The sequence below is a fragment of the Diuraphis noxia genome, unplaced genomic scaffold, assembly GCF_037042655.1.
Source record: "Diuraphis noxia isolate RWA-SAM2 unplaced genomic scaffold, SU_Dnox_SAM2 contig0001, whole genome shotgun sequence".
Lineage (NCBI taxonomy): Eukaryota > Metazoa > Arthropoda > Insecta > Hemiptera > Aphididae > Diuraphis > Diuraphis noxia.
This window is the reverse complement of record NW_028301711.1, coordinates 57,213,579-57,232,538: the sequence shown is the minus strand read 5'-3', so window position 1 is coordinate 57,232,538 and position 18,960 is coordinate 57,213,579. Positions and strand designations below refer to the sequence as shown.

The following is an 18,960-nucleotide window of genomic DNA, read 5'->3' as shown; positions in this document are numbered from 1 at the left end:
TAGTATGAAATTAAAAATGTAATATTATATTCTTAACAATTATTTTTAATTTTACTTATAATAATATTATATACCATATTTTGTATATTATATTTATGATAATTTCCAATAATAATTGCGTCATATTTTTTTACTAAAACAAACTTTCTATTTAAAAAACTTTATTAATATTCTGTAAATAATTGTCTTATTAAAACCTTAAAACTATTAATTAAGTTTTCAATACATTTAATTTAAAACGGCATTATTTATGAGTGAAATGTAAGTTCTACACTTTAATAATTGGATATCGAAGAATATTAATATACAGAAAATAACTTTGCTTTTGAACTAACTTTAATGAAAACGTATACTAATATTAAGCTTATTTGTTTTTATCCAACAGGTATCACCAGATGGCAATATAACATCATCTACTTTAACTTTTCAACCAACAAAGTCAGATAATGGTAAATCATTGGTATGCCGAGCCGAGAATCAAAACGTACAACAATTAGATGAGATGGCTGGTGGAAAAGTGGAAGATTCGTGGACGATTGATGTGCACTGTAAGTTACTTAGTTTTTATGATTCATACAAAATAATATCGTTCTTCAATTAATTGATCTATAAAAAATATTTCATCAAAGATATTATATAAACGAACCAACTAAAAACATAATATTTAATTGAAATTAATTTAGTGATTTAGACAAAAATTTAATAAATGTATCCCTAATTAATACAATAACATATTATTAATTTAATTTTTTAATTTTTTTATCAATTAAATTTTATTAGAATTGTAATTCATACATAATTTCAATCATATACAATGAAACATAAATACCTCAACATAGGTACACATATTAACATGTTATCAGAAATATATATATAAATTAGCTGAGGATTGTTTATTTTAAAGAGAAAAATAAAGTTTATATTTGTTTTGTTTCAGTTGTCAAATCAAAAATGCAATTTTTATGCAGTATAAACAAATATAACGATTATATAAAATTTAATTAAACAAACATCAGATTTCATTTATCGCAGAAATTAAATTAGATAAATATGTTATTTCAAATATAAATAGTTATTACACAATATTATAATATTTCCCCTTTATTTATAATTATTCTACGCATTTATTTAATTATACATTCATGAGCTTTTCACAATGAAATTCATTTCAAGTATTGATTCGTTAGGTAATTATATAATATTAGTATTACATTTAAACAATAATATTTAAAACATTCTTCAACATTTGAATTATATAGATTTTTAAATCATATAGGACATGGTCACAAAAATACGACATTGAAACATTGATTAAATATTATATTATTGTGTTTTGTCGTAAGGTATGACTCCTTGTTGAATCATGCATACAATATTGTTTTTTTTTTTTAAATCTCATAACAATGCTACTTATTTATTTCAGATGTACCAATATTGAAACTGGCTTTGGGAATCAACATGAATCCGGCAGACATTGAAGAAGGAGACGATGTATATTTCGAGTGCAAGATCGATGCCAACCCACCCGCTTACAAAGTTATTTGGAAGCATAACGTGAGTCATCCAATTCCTTTCAATATAATTTATATACTTATTGTTTCGTAATATTAATAGTGAATACTTAGATACCACCAATGAAAATATTCAATTTACTGTTTGCAATTTAAAATTTAGATTAATTTATATGAACAATTTTCAATATTTATCAAGAGTGGTAAACAATGTAATATAACAATAATTGTGTACCATTTAAAAAAAATTAAAAAATGCTCCGTTGAACATATTTTATGTGGTTGCCAAATAGAGGGGGACTTAGATATAGATACAGAACGGCTCACTTTATACTTTTAATACAGAAGTGGCGTTAATAAAGAGACATAAAATAATAACCTCCGTTAAAAGATACTCCCGAGCATCTCCATATTATATACAATTACAGTTCTCAGGGAGCGTCTTAAGAAAATCAGCTACCACACCGCCGTCAAAATCCTTCGCAGTGCGATTGCATCTAAAGTGTAGGTTTGTGTGTTCTGCAGTTAGTGATAGAAACCTCTTGTCCACGAGATCAACAAGTTAAGGTGTTTGTAGGACGTGACTGAGCGCTTTTGAGTTTTGTGCATACATAAACGGCGCTCGCAAAAAATAGCACGCTCAGAAACTGTGAACGGATGTCTAACAATTTATATATATATATATATATATATATATGTAATATATACAAAAAAAAAAAAAAATAAGTAAAAATAAATTATTTGTTCGAGCATATTTTTTTCTACGTCGTCGTGGCCCCTTGTTACGCGGACGGTTTTAATACACTTTTCTGCATTATTCCAATAGCTGTCTGATTAATATAACCTGCAGCACTGTTAATTTGAAAGAAAAGATAAACAAGGTATAGGACCTGGCACGTAATACTGGTGCTCGTTAACTTCTTGATTGAAAATGTTTTACTCATCCATAACATTAATATTAGGAATTATGCTGCGATGTAAATATGTAATGAACACGTTGGGTTTTTTTCATTTTATTTCGTCAAAACATTTTGATAATTACTTTTCATAACTAAATTTTCTGTTCATCATTTTTATTTTCCATTATATCCCAATAAGACATCTATTATGGTATGCTACTGCCATCTACAGACTTAAATCCGTTCTGTAATGTTTAAACCTAAACACAAAAGTAGTAATTGATTCCATTTTTTCTTCGTTAAATTTTTCAATAATTATATAAGTAAAAAATAAAAATACATTACGAAAAAAAATTAATTTTTTTGAAGTCACTGGTCTTCGTGGTATATTGATTAGTATTCAATGAACCAAATAAATTGTTTTAGGAAATTAATTTATAATAAATAAACTTTCAATACCTACCATACTAGTATATTTATCTGAAAGTGAATAATCCTGTGCCAGTTAATTAACTTAAAAAAACTTTTGACATAACATGTAAGTTTATTATAGTGTTTAAGTTTGATTAACTAAATCATTGTTGATCAATTTACCAATTGATTCAGTATATTTTTTTGTGTACCATATTTAAAATTTTAAAATAAACTAAGCCTACTCGATTTACTAATAACATAGTTATTTATTACACTAAATTGTATTTAGTTAATTTTCAAACTTAAGAATCTATCATTAAATTTCTGTAAAAATATAAAATTAATATTAGAAATAACGTAATTATTTGAGCGTTATCATTAGAACACAGAAAAGGGTAAGTTCTTGTGGCAAAATGTTTTGTGCGGTTAAAATAAAAATAATAATAGTAAAAAAATACATTTCCGTTCAAGTGTTATATTCAAGCATATATGTGTATTTTTCTGATTACTCTGTATAGTTTCTATTGCTGAATTCATTTATATTTCACGTGAAAAATATAATGCCTTGAATACAGTCCAGGGTAATGAGTGCGTTTTAATAATGAATACCTACACGTGTTTGTTTTCTGTTCACCGGACACAGGGTCAAGTGGTCCAGGGAAATGTGAAAAGCGGTGTGATTATGAATCAAAAGGACCTGGCACTTCAAAACGTCAAGAGACAGCAAGCGGGGAACTATTCGTGTTTGGCTAGCAACGTGGAGGGAGACGGCGAGAGCAACGTCGTTCGGCTAACAGTCATGTGTAAGAGCAATTTATGATAATATTTAGGCATATAATATATTATACAATATACAAGAAAATCCGAGACTTATTGAAAACGACTAACCACAGTATTATAATATCTTAGGATGCATGCGTGAATCACATAATAGGAAATATGTTACGTTTTTACACGTGACCCCCTAAAAAATGTGTAATTATGTTTCTTTTATTGATGGTTGGTCAAATTATTTTTGAAAATCTTAACAGCAAAGTGACGATTGTATAAAAATGTAAAACTACTTTGATCTGTGTACAAAATGTATAACAACTGCTGTTCAAATAATGTATTTTAAGCTCTTTTAATTACCTAAATAACTACTAATCAACCGAATAACAATGATATATCTCTAATAAAATCGAAAATAATGAAATTTGAATTATTATTAAGCACGTAGTTTTTATATTGAACGCACATTGAGAATAACTCAAAATAAAACTATTATTAGTTATTACGCCACATACGGTACATGTCTAACAACACGTTGCAGTTGATTACGAGAACGAAGCAAAATTGCCTACCGACTGGCGACTACCCCGTCGTTTATGTAACCTGGTAAACACCAAGTTTATCCACTGTGGTTTTAAAGATAGAGGAAAAGTGTTAAATAAAACTTTGTACACATTTACAGCACATACATAACACTTAGCCGGTCCACCACAGAACATCAGTTTTGTGTATAAATGTTAAAAACTTATGAAACTTTTAAATTTAAGACGTTCTGTTAAATTGAAAGTTGGACTATTATAATATAATATATTTATTATATAAGAAAAAATAATAATGATTCGATAGGTTCTCATCGATATTTTATATTATTAATAATATTTTTATAGTTTTGACACTTGATTTACGATAAGTCCCAAACAATATTAGTACATTTCAGTTATTGTGAAATTTGAATATGCTTATTTCGTATACTCGTATACGTTTAACAATCAATATCCTTTTATCTCTCATTAAAAAATGTCATCATTCTTAATAAACTCAAATAATTTTTTAAAAACTCAATAACTTTAATTGTGTATATTTTACAATTCGAACAATCCAATTTGCTTAACATTTATTTCATACACTCAACGTTGGAATTATTTAATCCTAATAAATAGTTGTCAAATAATAAATAAATCGTTATTATATAATCTTTGGGAATTAGTCATCAATTTGTTTTAGGTACTTTTTTTATAGTTACATTCAATTTATTGTTTTTAAAAAATTATAGAGCTTATATTAATTTTCATAATATTAATCAAGGTTTTACAATACCTAAATTGTATCATTATTTAAATGCTTGTAAATAAAAACATAACATAAAACATTAATTTATCTATTTCTATAAAATAATCATAAATAATGAGGTAATACATTTATATTCGCTAAACTGATTTGATGCTTATTGGAATTATAGTTTGCAGTATCTTAATAATTAAATGTAATTACTAAGTCAGGATAAAAAATTAATGTGTTACGCTTTAATTAATAAATTTAAAAATGAAATAAAAAAAGAAAAACACTTTCAGAAAATATATTTTACTGAGATAAATTAAATTTCAAACAAATACGAGTAGTGTGGCTATAACTTGTAAAAACTTAATAAAGAAGGTTAAATACGCTGTAAAAATAAATAAATAATTTTGATAACATTAATTTTATTAATAAATAAATATATATATATATATTATAATATTTAACTTTGCAAAACAGAAATAACATTATTGTACAATGATCTTACTAAACCAAATTAATGCATAGTGTTTTAATAATTTTCATTGGTCAAAACTCAAAAGAAGTTTTCAGAATTAAACTTGAACTATTTTAATAAAGAGTATGATATGACTATGTAAAGTGCAAACAGTTTTAACAATTATAGTTTGAATAATGAATTATAATAATAAATAACATTTTGCATTATTAAAATAATAAACATTTTCGAATAAAAATTAGTTTCGAACTTAATATAAAAATCCGCATTTTGTGTTAAATTAGGACAATTTCCGTTAGTTCTATTTACTAATAATAATATATAACTGACTAGAGGTAATTTCAATAAATATTAATAAAGGTCTATAACTTTATTCTAATGGTCAAAAGTTGTTATTTTGTTTTAGTACAACTTTTTCACATACCTACATTTATATTGAATGTACATTGTGGCGTTATATTCACATTCGTTGTTTACTTTTATTGACGAAGTTGTACACCTATGGACAATGTACTATAAAAAATGTTACGAATTTAACTCAAGCATTTAGTATATAATATGGACTCAATTAGCGATATAAATCAACTGTGTTTTTTGTGATTTTAACATTCATAATACTAAATTAATGAATTGGATCTAAATTGTATAATTACCGATATCTTTTATACGGTGACATAATATGTCATTTAAATATTTTAAATATTATTTAGAAATTATTTCGATTTAGAATAACATGATTTTGAAAAGAAAAAAAATGGTTGTTGTTTAGAAAAAAAGGTAAATAAATGTTTTGCTAATGTTTGCTTCAAAGAATAAATATTTAAAAATTATAAGACTACGTGTCCAATAGATAATTCAAATGAGCACCTCGATTCTCAGCATTCTCCTGACTATATTAGATTGGATTAATAATATGTGTAACAATGACATCTTTATTTTTGGGTGGTCCGCAGATAAACCAGTGTGCAGGCACAACCAGAAGCTAACGTACGGGGTGGCTCGGAACGAGAACACGGAAATAGTGTGCGAGGTAGATGCATATCCGGCACCAGACGTTTTTAAGTGGACTTTCAATCGGACGGGTGGCGTGGCATCCGAAATCGGCAACAATAACGAGGTGGTCCAACACACCCGTCCTGGTGGAACCGAAACCGGAAGTGGCAGTAGTGGTTCGTCATCCGGCAAGCGTGGCAGACTATCATCGGTGCTCACGTACAGTCCTTCAGCCATGGGAATGAATGGTGGTGGTGGAGGTAGTGGAAATGGGGGCAACGTTGGAGACAACGATTACGGAACTGTCACTTGCCGCGCTTCGAACACTGCCGGACAGCAAATAGAGCCTTGCGTTTTCCATGTGATCGCTGCCGGTAAGTACCCATGCTAATAAAAATTATTACTATCAAAATAAATCTTCAATAATGATTAGTGCGTCGCGCATATCAATAACATTCATTTTTTGATACGTCTGCTGAAAAAAAAGTGATTTCATTAGAATACAAAAATATTTTACTCGCTTGTAACGTCTGACAAATTTGGGTACACATGGACTTGAAACCAGTTTTAATATATCAAAGAGTTTTTAAAAATAAACTAGTTAATGGCCTTTAAATAAGATTAATTCCATTTCAACACTTCTAGATATAGACACTTTTACATAATATATTTTCTGATCAATTTTCAAAGCGTACTTAATGATCAATTTTCAAAATGTACTTACTGTTAATAATAATAATTTGGGATTTTACGATCTTCTTTTTTCTTTGAAAGCACCACCCCTTATATTTAACGGGCGAACTTAACGCATGTCAATTTTTAACTTTTACTTTAATTAGCAAAGAGTCAGTAATGTGTAGCTACTTTACTCATACTTTTCTTGTTATAAATTACTCTTGCCATATGCACTCATTGTGCTAATTTGTATTGATTGATAACATCAAATAATAATAAAAAAATAAAAAAAACTTTTTAGTAGGGCCATGAAAACTAAATTATCATTTGGGATATTTGGAAAGGTAATGAACTGATAAACTCGAATTAAGAGTCTTATTATTGGATTTTAATAGAAAACAGATAAATTCAAAGGATTACGCTTAATTATAAATGTCGTTAATTTATAATTAACAAACAACAACAGCAATAATAATAATAATAATAATAATACAATAGTTTATCACTCACTATAGCGTAATTTGTCCATTTTAATACGTAAATTGAAACTGTAATGATTATAGTTGCGGCTTAAAATGTAATTTCCATTTAAGCTATAACTGTTACAGATATCATTAAATCCGGTTTACGATCGATTCATTATTTTCGATTTTATAATAAAATCAGGACTCGGAATTCGCCATCACATAACACATTTACAAGTTTCGCAGGTTAAGCGAATTAAAAAACATTAAAATGGAACGGTCAATTGCGTTTTCCGCTAATCACTACCTACTGCAGTCGCATCGCTTCGCATACAATGAATCCGCAATCATTCGCTGAATTTACGTACAAGGATTAGACTAGGTATACTGTATACGATGTGAATTTAAATACTCTGCCATTTTGGTGAGGGAATTTTGAGCGGCTTTACAATAATTTCCATCGATTTTTTTCACCAGCTTATTTCTTTTCAACTTGGTGGTTTACGTTTATAAATCCCCTGTTTAATAACAATAATAACGGAAATCATAATTATTTTGTTATTATTATTCCAGAGTGTGAATGTATACTAAAGTTCTTAAACGTTTCAAGCCCGATATCACGTGTACCTACGTTGTATATGTATTACAATACAGTTTTTATTTTTAATTAATTGTTTGAATAACTCTCGTAATTTCGTTTGCATAAAAATTAATGTAGGTACAGGTAAATAAATAAATTCACAATATTTTTTGATGTAACAATTATTTCCAATTAATTTTTGTATAAATATATTATCCATATAATATTATATTACAATTTAATAATATATCTGGTTGATTTGAGCCTCAGAGCGGAAGTAACCGAGTTGGTTCCCATTTGGCCGTATTGGTTCCCGTTTAAAAAAAGGCGTTTTATTAGGTACAGCCGAATTGGTTCCCGTTTGTTTTTAAATAAATAGTTTAAATTTAAATTTTTAATCATTTATAGAATATATAAACTAGATACTATAAAATATAAATGCCTTACACTCTACATGCAGTAGGTATATACAATAAAATCTAAATAATATATTCTTGCATTGAAATTGTAGCAAATTATTGCCCCGGTCGATTAAGATAACGATTGAAATATACGCACTTATATCGCACTTATAACTCACTACCAAACAAGAAAAAAATAACCAATAACTAGGAAACAGTATGGTTGAGTATATTAATAAGAAACTTTCACGAATCGCATATTTAAAGAAGGTTTGCTTTAAATTTTCCAATTAACGACTTTAAATTGTAATTATTATATTTTATTATTGTTATTTTGTACGCCTAACCTAAGAGATCACTAGTTGCCCTCAACGATTTTAAATTGTATGTATTATATATTTTTTTTTAAATTCATTAACTCACATTTTTAAACAATCCTACTTTGAAGTTGCGAGTTCAAAGCCTATAATATTGAGAAGGAAAATGTGCGTAATTAAACGGGAACCAATTCGGTGCCTCCTAATAAAACACCTATTTATAAATGGGGACCAATTCGACATGTGGGATTTAGGCTCGGGAACCAATTTGATACCAGACCTCAGAGCTTCTGCACTGCCTATAAATGTCGATCTTATATCAACATATATCATAAAAACAGTATTTCATTAGGAATTTAGTCATGGGAATGGTTGATGCATTTTGTATTTTATGACCTATAAAAAGTAGTATAGTTAATTATTATGCGTGAATAATCGACCCATTATTATATTTTTAAATACTTAAAACAGTTAAAACTAAAATGGTTTAAGAAAAATGTGTTTTGTGCCCACTGCCCACTAATAAAAAGCCTTTTATGCACATATTTATTATTATTATATTAATATTTATTTATATCGTCACAACCAATACTAACAACAACGGATGTCTGTCACCTACTTTATGATAAACTTGAAGAATTCAGAAAACGGATTGTTTTGTTATATTCACTGTGCTAGATATCAGTTATCTAGTATGATTTTATTCGATATATATTATATACCATTGTCCATTGGTAATTACCATAATTTTAATCATCGCAGTTCGTTAGAAAATATCAAATTGTATACAGTAAAGGCGATTGAGGTGATTGATATTTAAACTAATGATTTTACAATGAAAATAGTTTTGGTAATTAATTTTTGCCATCAAATATATATATATATATATATATATATATATATACAATATTAAGCCTTTGATTGCTTTTTTTTTAAAAATTTTGAATCGATGTTTTTAAATTATTTAAATTGGCAGTACCTACGATTAATTATCGATAAAAATCTTTTATATTCACATTATAATGTTATTGTAAAAATGTTGGCTACACCACATTGTAAAATACAACAAATTGCAAGTAACAACATTTTAATAACATAGTTTTTACGTTTAATTAATTTTAATTTCTTGTCAGGTGGCACTACTGGAAGCCTTCCTTTTCTGTAATTAATGTTATTTTTTTTTCTTTTTAAGTCACCACACTTACTTATTATACACTGTATGTATAGATTGTAAATACACTTTAATCTTCAATAAAAAAAAAAATTAATTTTATTTTTGTGAGATTAAACCAAAATTAACTTATTTTAGAATTTCACCTATATACTTTACTAAAAAAATTAGACTAATTCATAAGACTGCAACAAATAGTCCATTAAGTACCCATTAAATTTATAACTAGCTATTTTAAGATTCTCACCCAGTAACGCATGTAGTAGACATATAGTTATATCCATATGGTCTAAATTTAAATATAGTGAGTAAAATGTGCTTAATTTCAAGAAATATCCATATTAAATGGATCATCTGACTAACTTTTATTTAAGTACTATTTATATTTATTATAAACAATTGTTATGTATACACATTATGAGGTATATAATGTAATATAATATAATATAGAGTAGATTTCCCAATTGCAATTATTACGTTTGTTTATCCAGTCTTTGAGAAAGGGATCAGGTCGTTTGACGTATGTGGGCTTTGACTTCATAAAGTTTTGAGTGAAACTAAATGTAACTTAAGTTTTGCTTTATCATATAATAGACAGTTTGTGAAGATGTGTTTGACTATTATGATGTTATAATATTATACAGGTGAGGTTTGTGATAATTAGGTATAGCTAATATAAATCTAATGGTAATTGTTTCTATTTTTCTAAATATCCGGGTAGGGTACCACAGATTACAATATTTAGTTGTATTCCGTTTAGTTAGATAAAACTAACTTTTTTGTATTCAAACATCAATTGAAATGTATGATTAATATAAAATTTATAAAAATATATTTATCTTAATTCGACTATTATATTCTATAGGCATAGGTATTCATTTTAATCTCTAAACTATGAGTTCAGTTAAATAAATTTATAAATTTACATATTATGCAAAATACTTAGCCATGTTTGATTTTTTTTTTTAAATAATTATTTAAATTATGTTGATATTTAATAAATATTATGATCTTATGCTATACAGACTTTTTTTCAAGTGGCAAACCAACAAATTTTTGATTTGATAACTACATCAATAAATGTATAATAAAAATTTGACAATGTTAGAGCCTATTTAGTATGCAATCGTGATTTAGTTTAGGGGTTCTTATGTAGTTGTAAAAAATTATATATATCATATAAAATACTGTTCCCAAAAAGGTAATTCGTACGCAATCAGGTACCCAACTAAATGCACCAACATTTTGCTAAAATTTCTAGATCCTTTGTCCGTTTGGAATTACTAATAATATATCTATTATTCCAATTGTCCGGGTAAATTGCAGGTTCGTCGCGTGGGCGACCAAGGTATTTAGGATTTCTATTTATGCTTAATATTGAACTGTGGTTTTTCTATTCACAATTGTAATTTTTTTTTCTTTTTGCCGGGTTGTAGTGAGACCCGACCCACCTTTCAACTGCACTTCGGGTGACCGGACACTGTTCTCGGTACACGTATGGTGCACACAAGGGTTCGATGGAGGCGTCGCTCAACGCTTTGCCTTGGAAGCGTACGACTCGGCGGGCCGTGCTGGCTCCGCCGACGGAGAGTCGTCTGGTCTGGACGATGGGTATGGCGGACCCGCGGTGGCTGCAGACGGACCGGCGCCACCCATGTTGGCCAACCTGACGTCCGACCGACCGGACTTTACGCTGCGACAACTGTCACCGTCAGTCGGGCTCCGATTGGCCGTTTACGCGTACAACTCGCGCGGCACCAGCGACCGCACGTGGCTTACCGCTTACACACTCAACTCGGCCGACAAGCAGACCACTTCCGGTACGTACAACGATAAATACATATTATATAATTATTATTGCCACCCATTCACAGAGTATTGACGTCAAGTAATAAGTCATTTTCGACAACTGTTTAATTGATGTGTACGAAATGTGCCGTCATATTATGCATCCTGAAGTTAATCTATTATTATCATTTCTTAAAATTTTTAATTTATCCAATTTCATTATAGATTTTATAATTATTATCATTTAAAATATAAACCCGTATTTCTCAAACTGTAGTATGCAGAGGGCTACATGGTGGTATGCGAAATACTACGTGGTGGTTGTATGAAAAATAATAAATTAATATATTTACGAATGTCTGTAATTTATCTACTAATGTTTAGTCAAGGTAGCAGGTTCAACTAAAGACGGTTGTACCTCAACTAGTTTTGGCTAACAAATAAAAATCCTACTTCATTTTTTGTAAATATACATATATAAAGAAATGATAAAAATGTTTTATAGTGAACTGTATAAAAGTATTAATTGTATTTTTGTATAGCACTATAATAATAATAATAATGACAGTCACGGAGGCAATTTATAATACAAAAAAACAGCAATTGTGTACGATGCTGATAATAACAATCGTCGCGCTAACAAAATTAATAATAATAATAGGTGTGATACATTTGACCTGGCAGCTAACTGGACGCTTTGCACCATACGATGTAACTCTCAGTTGATGAATACATCCAAACTATGAGGCAATAATAAAATATCTAAAAATATCACTGTCCTGAGTTAAAAAGACTTGAAACATTTTAATTTTTTGCATAAACCTGACATATATACATCGAAACTTTTTCTTTTAATTCAAAATCAAAAGTAAGTGGTTAAATTTATGCATAGTAACCAACCTAACCTAACGAAAAAGTTGTATAGTAACTGGTTCTAATGCGAATAGGTGTTGCTTCCAACGGATTAACAAAAATATAATAATATTTAAATAACAAGAATATATATATATATATATATATTTAAATACCTATTCTATTTTCATAATAACTAATATTGTGTTAAATTCTAGATTAATTTATTGCCTAACAATTTTCGGTAGTCGTATTTTATAATATATTTAATATATATACATTTTGTAGATAGGCACCGATGACTATATGTTATTTAAACTCATTTATAAATCTATTGATACTGTGTAAGACACGGTGATCCTAAGACGATGTAGAAAATATTAATATATGCATTCCTTCATACCCATGTATACTAAAGTGTTTTTAATTAATAAAACAATTATGTATGTGCAAATAATAAAAATAATAATCGTTAAGGAAACGGCTGTTATAATATTAGAGTGGTTTCTTAACTTCATAACAGTATGTAGTTGTGTAACTTTAGACATTATTATAAGCAAATGTGATTTTAAAAAATTCTACTTTATATTCATATAAATAGATATTTTAAATTCGGTATATTTCATACTATTTTACTGCAGTATTAAACTTTGATTTAGGTATGATATTGAAAAACCTATATGTACATAGGACGAAATTATTTGGTTGACAAATGATGCAACGTTTTGACTTGATTTCGTTTTAATACTTTTAACAAACCAAGCCCTTATGTGTCATATAAATAAAAATTTTAACCACCCGTCCGTTTACTGACCGTGAGCGTGTTGTCGCTGAAGTTGTACATATTATTATTTTACGGTCGTTGTACCGCGTTAACGATTATTATGGTTGTAAACACCATAGAGACCTCCACCTCAGTGGTATATGTATACACAGTTATACGCGTAGATAACTGCACAACTGCAGCTGAAGTATTTTAATATTATATACCTCCGTCAGTGTTCTATGAGTCTCCGAAGAACAGAAGAATATGCATAAACAATGTCATGTAAATATATATTATTATTATATTATCACAACCATTTATGTGTATCATGTTACCATATCTGTTTACTGTGGCTCTGGTATATTCCTTTCACGATCTAATACACAATACGTACCTACTATCCAGGCAACACGAGACAAGTAGATTTTGGTATTACATAGCAAATGTTTTTTTTTTTTTTTTTTTTTTTAATTTTAAAAAATATTTATGAATATATTCATACATTCAATAATTTATGTACAAAATTGGTATACCCAAATGAAAAATGGAAACCTGTAAAATAGTTATTTTTTTTTTACATCAAAATCACTTAAAAATATTTCCCTTTCCGTATCCTCCAGGGCAACTGGTATTTTTATTTTTTCCTCTCTGCAAGGTGCTATTTAGATGAACGTATTATGCATATATTAAATTTACGCTCACGAATTTGCATGTATATAGGCTTGGTTGAGATACCAACTTATTCATGCATAAGTTAATAAAGTTAATTTTTATTTCTATATTAACAATTTTATTGTTTTGATTAAATGAGTCAAGCATACAAGGATAGCACAAAATATAATTTTTTTATAAAACAATACAGACATATCATAATATCATTAAGTTATATAAAATGGATAAGATCTGTATAAAAAAAATAGACTTTATAATTGTTTACAAAAACCCATTCCATTGTGAGCATAATTTATAAAATGGAATAAATAAAATAAATAATTTTAAGTCACCTTTCATAACAATGCTTTTCAGCTATAAAAATTACCTGAAGTTCCGAATCAACATAGCTACAACATTTTTATTCATGATAATATGTGTCAACGTTTGAAATATTCATAATTTGTTTTTAGCTGATTCGTAATAAAAAATTTGTAACGACTTCCAGATTATCATCATAAAAATCTTTGATGTTTATACAGACCATAAATATCCATTGAAATATATTTGTAGGTACTGATATAGGTTTAATTTTCTCTAGAAAATTATTATATTACAATGTCATATGTATGTAAAATTATAAACCATCACTAAATCTGCCAACGATAATCAAAATTTTCTAGAAATATACTTTTATTTTATAAGTTTTGAGTTCTTAAGACATGCAATTACTATAAAATAAATAGTTTCCCGTAAAACTATAAAATGAGATTTGAATAAATTTGTATTATAAGTATGCTAATGCAAATTCGAACAACAACGATAAACCTAACATATTCTCATAATATATAAAGTTTGAAATAAGTATATATATACATTATACATATTTTATTCGTAAAAGTTGTAAGCATTTGATTATACGAGTATTTCTCAGTCATAATACTTCATTTTTATTTTACAATAAACTACCTTATTAGTTTTTTGTTTCAAATTCAACTTTTCCATACAATGATTCTTTTATGCTGTTAGTTATTTTTTTTTCTCAAAATGTTTACATACCTACAACGTAGTTTTTAGTTATCAGAAAGATACCTGCATATAGATAAATTAAAACTGACTAGTTTTGTTTAATTAACATCGTTTAATTTTGAACAACAGTTATACGTATACAAAAATAATAGATTTATATATATTTATAATAATAATATATTTCCAAAAAAAAAAACCAAAGTTATTTTCATTTCTAGTTATTAGCTTGATTTACTTATAATGTTTAAGTGTTAATATTATAAAAATAAATTAAAACAATATATTATGACTCATTGGAAAATGCATAAACTTCCAGAAATGAGCACTGTCTGTATACAGTTCCAAACAAAATGTATAATTAATATTGTTTTATATTTACTATAATAAGGGACCTCATAATGTAGTTAATTTAGGGGATAAAATTTATTTGTGAACACTAGAAGCATTGTTTCATTCAAATTTAAGGATTTGTATACATTAAATTTGCAATCCACTAACGCATAAATTTGTCATTCGATAAGAAAATATTTAGATTATATCACCCGGTACCGCCACGTAATTTTATCTGGGGGCAAACGCGTGTAGGTGTTTCAAAATTTGAAAACTTTTGCAGTTAACCTATTTTTGATATAGTTAGACGGATTTATGGCATATAGGTTATATTTACCGATCGTTCGGATTCGTCCACGATAAGAACACGGACAATATTTCTGCTATTATATTACTATATAGTGGAAGTTAGTATTAACTGAAAAAGAATACTATATATATTGAGTGACCCACTCCACTTATTGCGAACTATGGTAATATGTGTGACTCATTAAATTATTCAAAAACAATTGTATTATTCTATGTCGTGTTTTCCACCCCTCATAGGAACGTATTATTCTTCAATTAGCATTGAGATATTTCTAAGTGGAGAAATTCATGTGCTAAATAATATTTTAGTATACCTCATTAAGTGTCTTTAACGAGAAATGTTTTATAATTTGTATCTAATAATAAAATAATTATTATACGGCGTATTGTATAGGCAATTTAAGTGCATCATACAAATTGACTGTTGGCGTACATTATCAATAACTTAATAATTTCATTGTAAACTAATAAAATGTAGTTCAATATTGTAATTTAATTTGAAATTGAAATAAAAGTTGTATGAAAATGTACGATGCACATAATTTTATTGTTTTTTACTGCAGCGTACCACCTACCATAAACAATTTATTTCACCATAAAAACCATATTTTTAATAGCTTCTATCGACTTCAAAAATCCGTTTTGACGTAAATGCCCCGCATCTATCATCATCATTTTCTGTGATATGGTTGCCACGTTGGAAAATTAATTTTTCCTTACCTAAACGTAATTTACGTTTAATTTCTGAGCACGACACAGCGTGAGCATAATATAATTTAATTTTATAACAGGTTCGTCTGCCGTTGGAGCTGGTGGCAACGAACGTTTCCGGCTGACGCCAGTGGTCGCCGGTCTTTTGGCTATCACCATTGTGTCAGCCGTGGCTGCGGCTGCGGTGATGTGCGCACTCCGTGTGCGATCTCAACGACACCGGAACCAGCGCCGGCAGGACTTGTGCGGGGCCGGAACTGGTAGCGTTATGGGCGGAGGTATTGGTGGTGGGGCTGCCGTCATCGCCGTGTGCAAGCAAAAAGCTGATGACGACGATGGTGACTACGCGGCTGCGACATCAGACCCAGACAAAAATCCAGACCTGATCCCACCGACGAAAATCAAAAGTACGTTCAACAGCAGATTTTTATTTATTTTAATCACTACGATAGCCACGAACTTACTTATTCGTGCTAAAAACAGACAATCTTATACTTATAATATACCTATTAGGTTCCTATTGAGAATTTATTGACAAATTTACAAATGTAAAAGAAAATATACAGGGAATAGGTACTATTTAGAAAAAAATATTTGCAGAATCTTAGGAAAAAGTTATTGATATGGTGGAATCACAATATGGGATCTTAATAATTCTCTATGATATATTATTATACACTCAAATATGATATAATTTATATCTATTTTAAGCATTTTGTAATGTGATTAGATTGGTAACCTTTGTAAGCTTTTTATTGATAGTTTATATTCTATGATAATAGTTAATACTAAAGTCACTATTTTCATGGTTTTAGTTTCTCAGAAATTTTTTTAATTAAAATTATTTGCAACTATAAATCTTTTTTATTTTTTATTTTATAATCAAATTTTCATGTTTTATTACGCGATTTTAATTAATTTTTACAGGTTAAAATATTAGTAAAAAAGCTTAATATTTTTTTATGGGCCTTAAAGTTTAGAAACATATAAACTTATACATATGTAAATATATATATATTTTTTTTTTTTTGATAAATAGAGTAATGCACTCGTTCTTGCATTTGTCTAGTGCATTATAAAGCGTCAAAAATATATTGTATTTTAATTGTAGTTATCAATTAGCTAGTAAATAAATCAATTCAATTATCAACCAATTTACTCCCGTTTATCAATCTACAATAATAAACACATTACTGACATAGTATAATTTTCATCGTTTTTGATTTATTCGGTAATGAGTAAACACATCTTAGTATAATTTTAAAAGTTTTAAAAATTATAATAATATCTTTAGATATCCCAACACGAACGATAAACCGATGCGCTGGTGAAATTCTAATTCATTCCAGCAATGGTTTTCTAGTTTTTTTAAATATATTTCACTTTAGGTATTTTGAGTGACCACTTTACTGATTAACAATGACGTCCACACGCTTGAACGACCCATCGGTCAGCGGGTCTAAGTCATAATACACGTACAAATTCAAAACTTAACAATAAAAAAACAATGGTAGCTGTATATGAATATGAATACATTTATATTGTAACAATAAAAACAACCTACAGTTTTTTGTATTATATACACATAATAGACGTAACGCTATATAAGTGATCCATCCCGAAACGATTTGATTTTCCTACATACCGTGTATATAAAATTGAAGTTCCGGTTTTGCAGTATTCCAACAAACGGCATAATTCATGCCGTATCGGAAATACTATATTACTATATAAATATTGAATTATAATTGTAGTGAGCCTACCTAGATATTATGTTACGCTACATATGAACCGTGTGAAATTATATGTTTAAAAAAAAAAAACACTACTTTTGTTGATGATCATTATCGAAATAAATCACTATAGTATATATTATAAATCTAGGCGGAAGCAGGGGCAATATCGGATACCGTGTTGTCCAACAGTCGATGATGGGATTAAATGACGACGATGATGAAAACTTGGATGCTGCCGAATCATCAGACGATGAACGATCCGGTTACCCGATACTTCCGGTCGACGGTATAGGCTCGCGCCCATCTGTCAATTCACTCCGACACGTGAGTTTACTGCACATTTCATTTGATAATACGTTCATAGTTTATTGTAGTTAAAAAATGATAACGATTTTCAAAAATCTAAATATGAGTTATGTAATATCCTGAGTAGTTGTTATTACAACGATATAGTAACAAATAAATGTACCTATGATTTATAGGTTATTTATTTCAGTAAAACGACAAGCTCTCCTTTTATTCTTGAAGTATAATATTAATAGAATTATTTGAAAACATATTAACAATGTTATTTTAAAATGATGTATGGTGCACTGACATACTGTCATTAAAATTTTTATGTAATTGACACTTAATGCATTTCGAGAGATGCAAACAATAATTTTAAAATTAATTTTATATTTTTTAATTCACTTTTATAAATTTTAAAGTTTTATATTTTGTAAGTCTTTAATATAATTAACTATGCGTATAAGCAATGTGCATAAATCAATAATAATCCAATTAAAATAAACTGTGGTTTTTTTAAATATAACCATAAAATATAATAGATTACTTTG

The 18,960-nt window shown here is 28.2% G+C and overlaps 1 protein-coding gene across 1 annotated transcript in view; it reads left to right on the top strand.

Annotated features, from left to right (window-relative positions):
• Nucleotides 1-18,960, top strand: part of LOC107162698 (uncharacterized) — a 564,476-nt gene that overhangs the window by 542,082 nt on the left and 3,434 nt on the right. Inside the window, exons 7-13 of the mRNA XM_089218652.1 lie at nt 386-548; nt 1,424-1,554; nt 3,468-3,627; nt 6,302-6,715; nt 11,386-11,769; nt 16,466-16,792; nt 18,270-18,445. Coding sequence (XP_089074778.1) covers nt 386-548; nt 1,424-1,554; nt 3,468-3,627; nt 6,302-6,715; nt 11,386-11,769; nt 16,466-16,792; nt 18,270-18,445 — 1,755 coding nt within the window. The remainder of the gene's footprint in view (nt 1-385; nt 549-1,423; nt 1,555-3,467; nt 3,628-6,301; nt 6,716-11,385; nt 11,770-16,465; nt 16,793-18,269; nt 18,446-18,960) is intronic.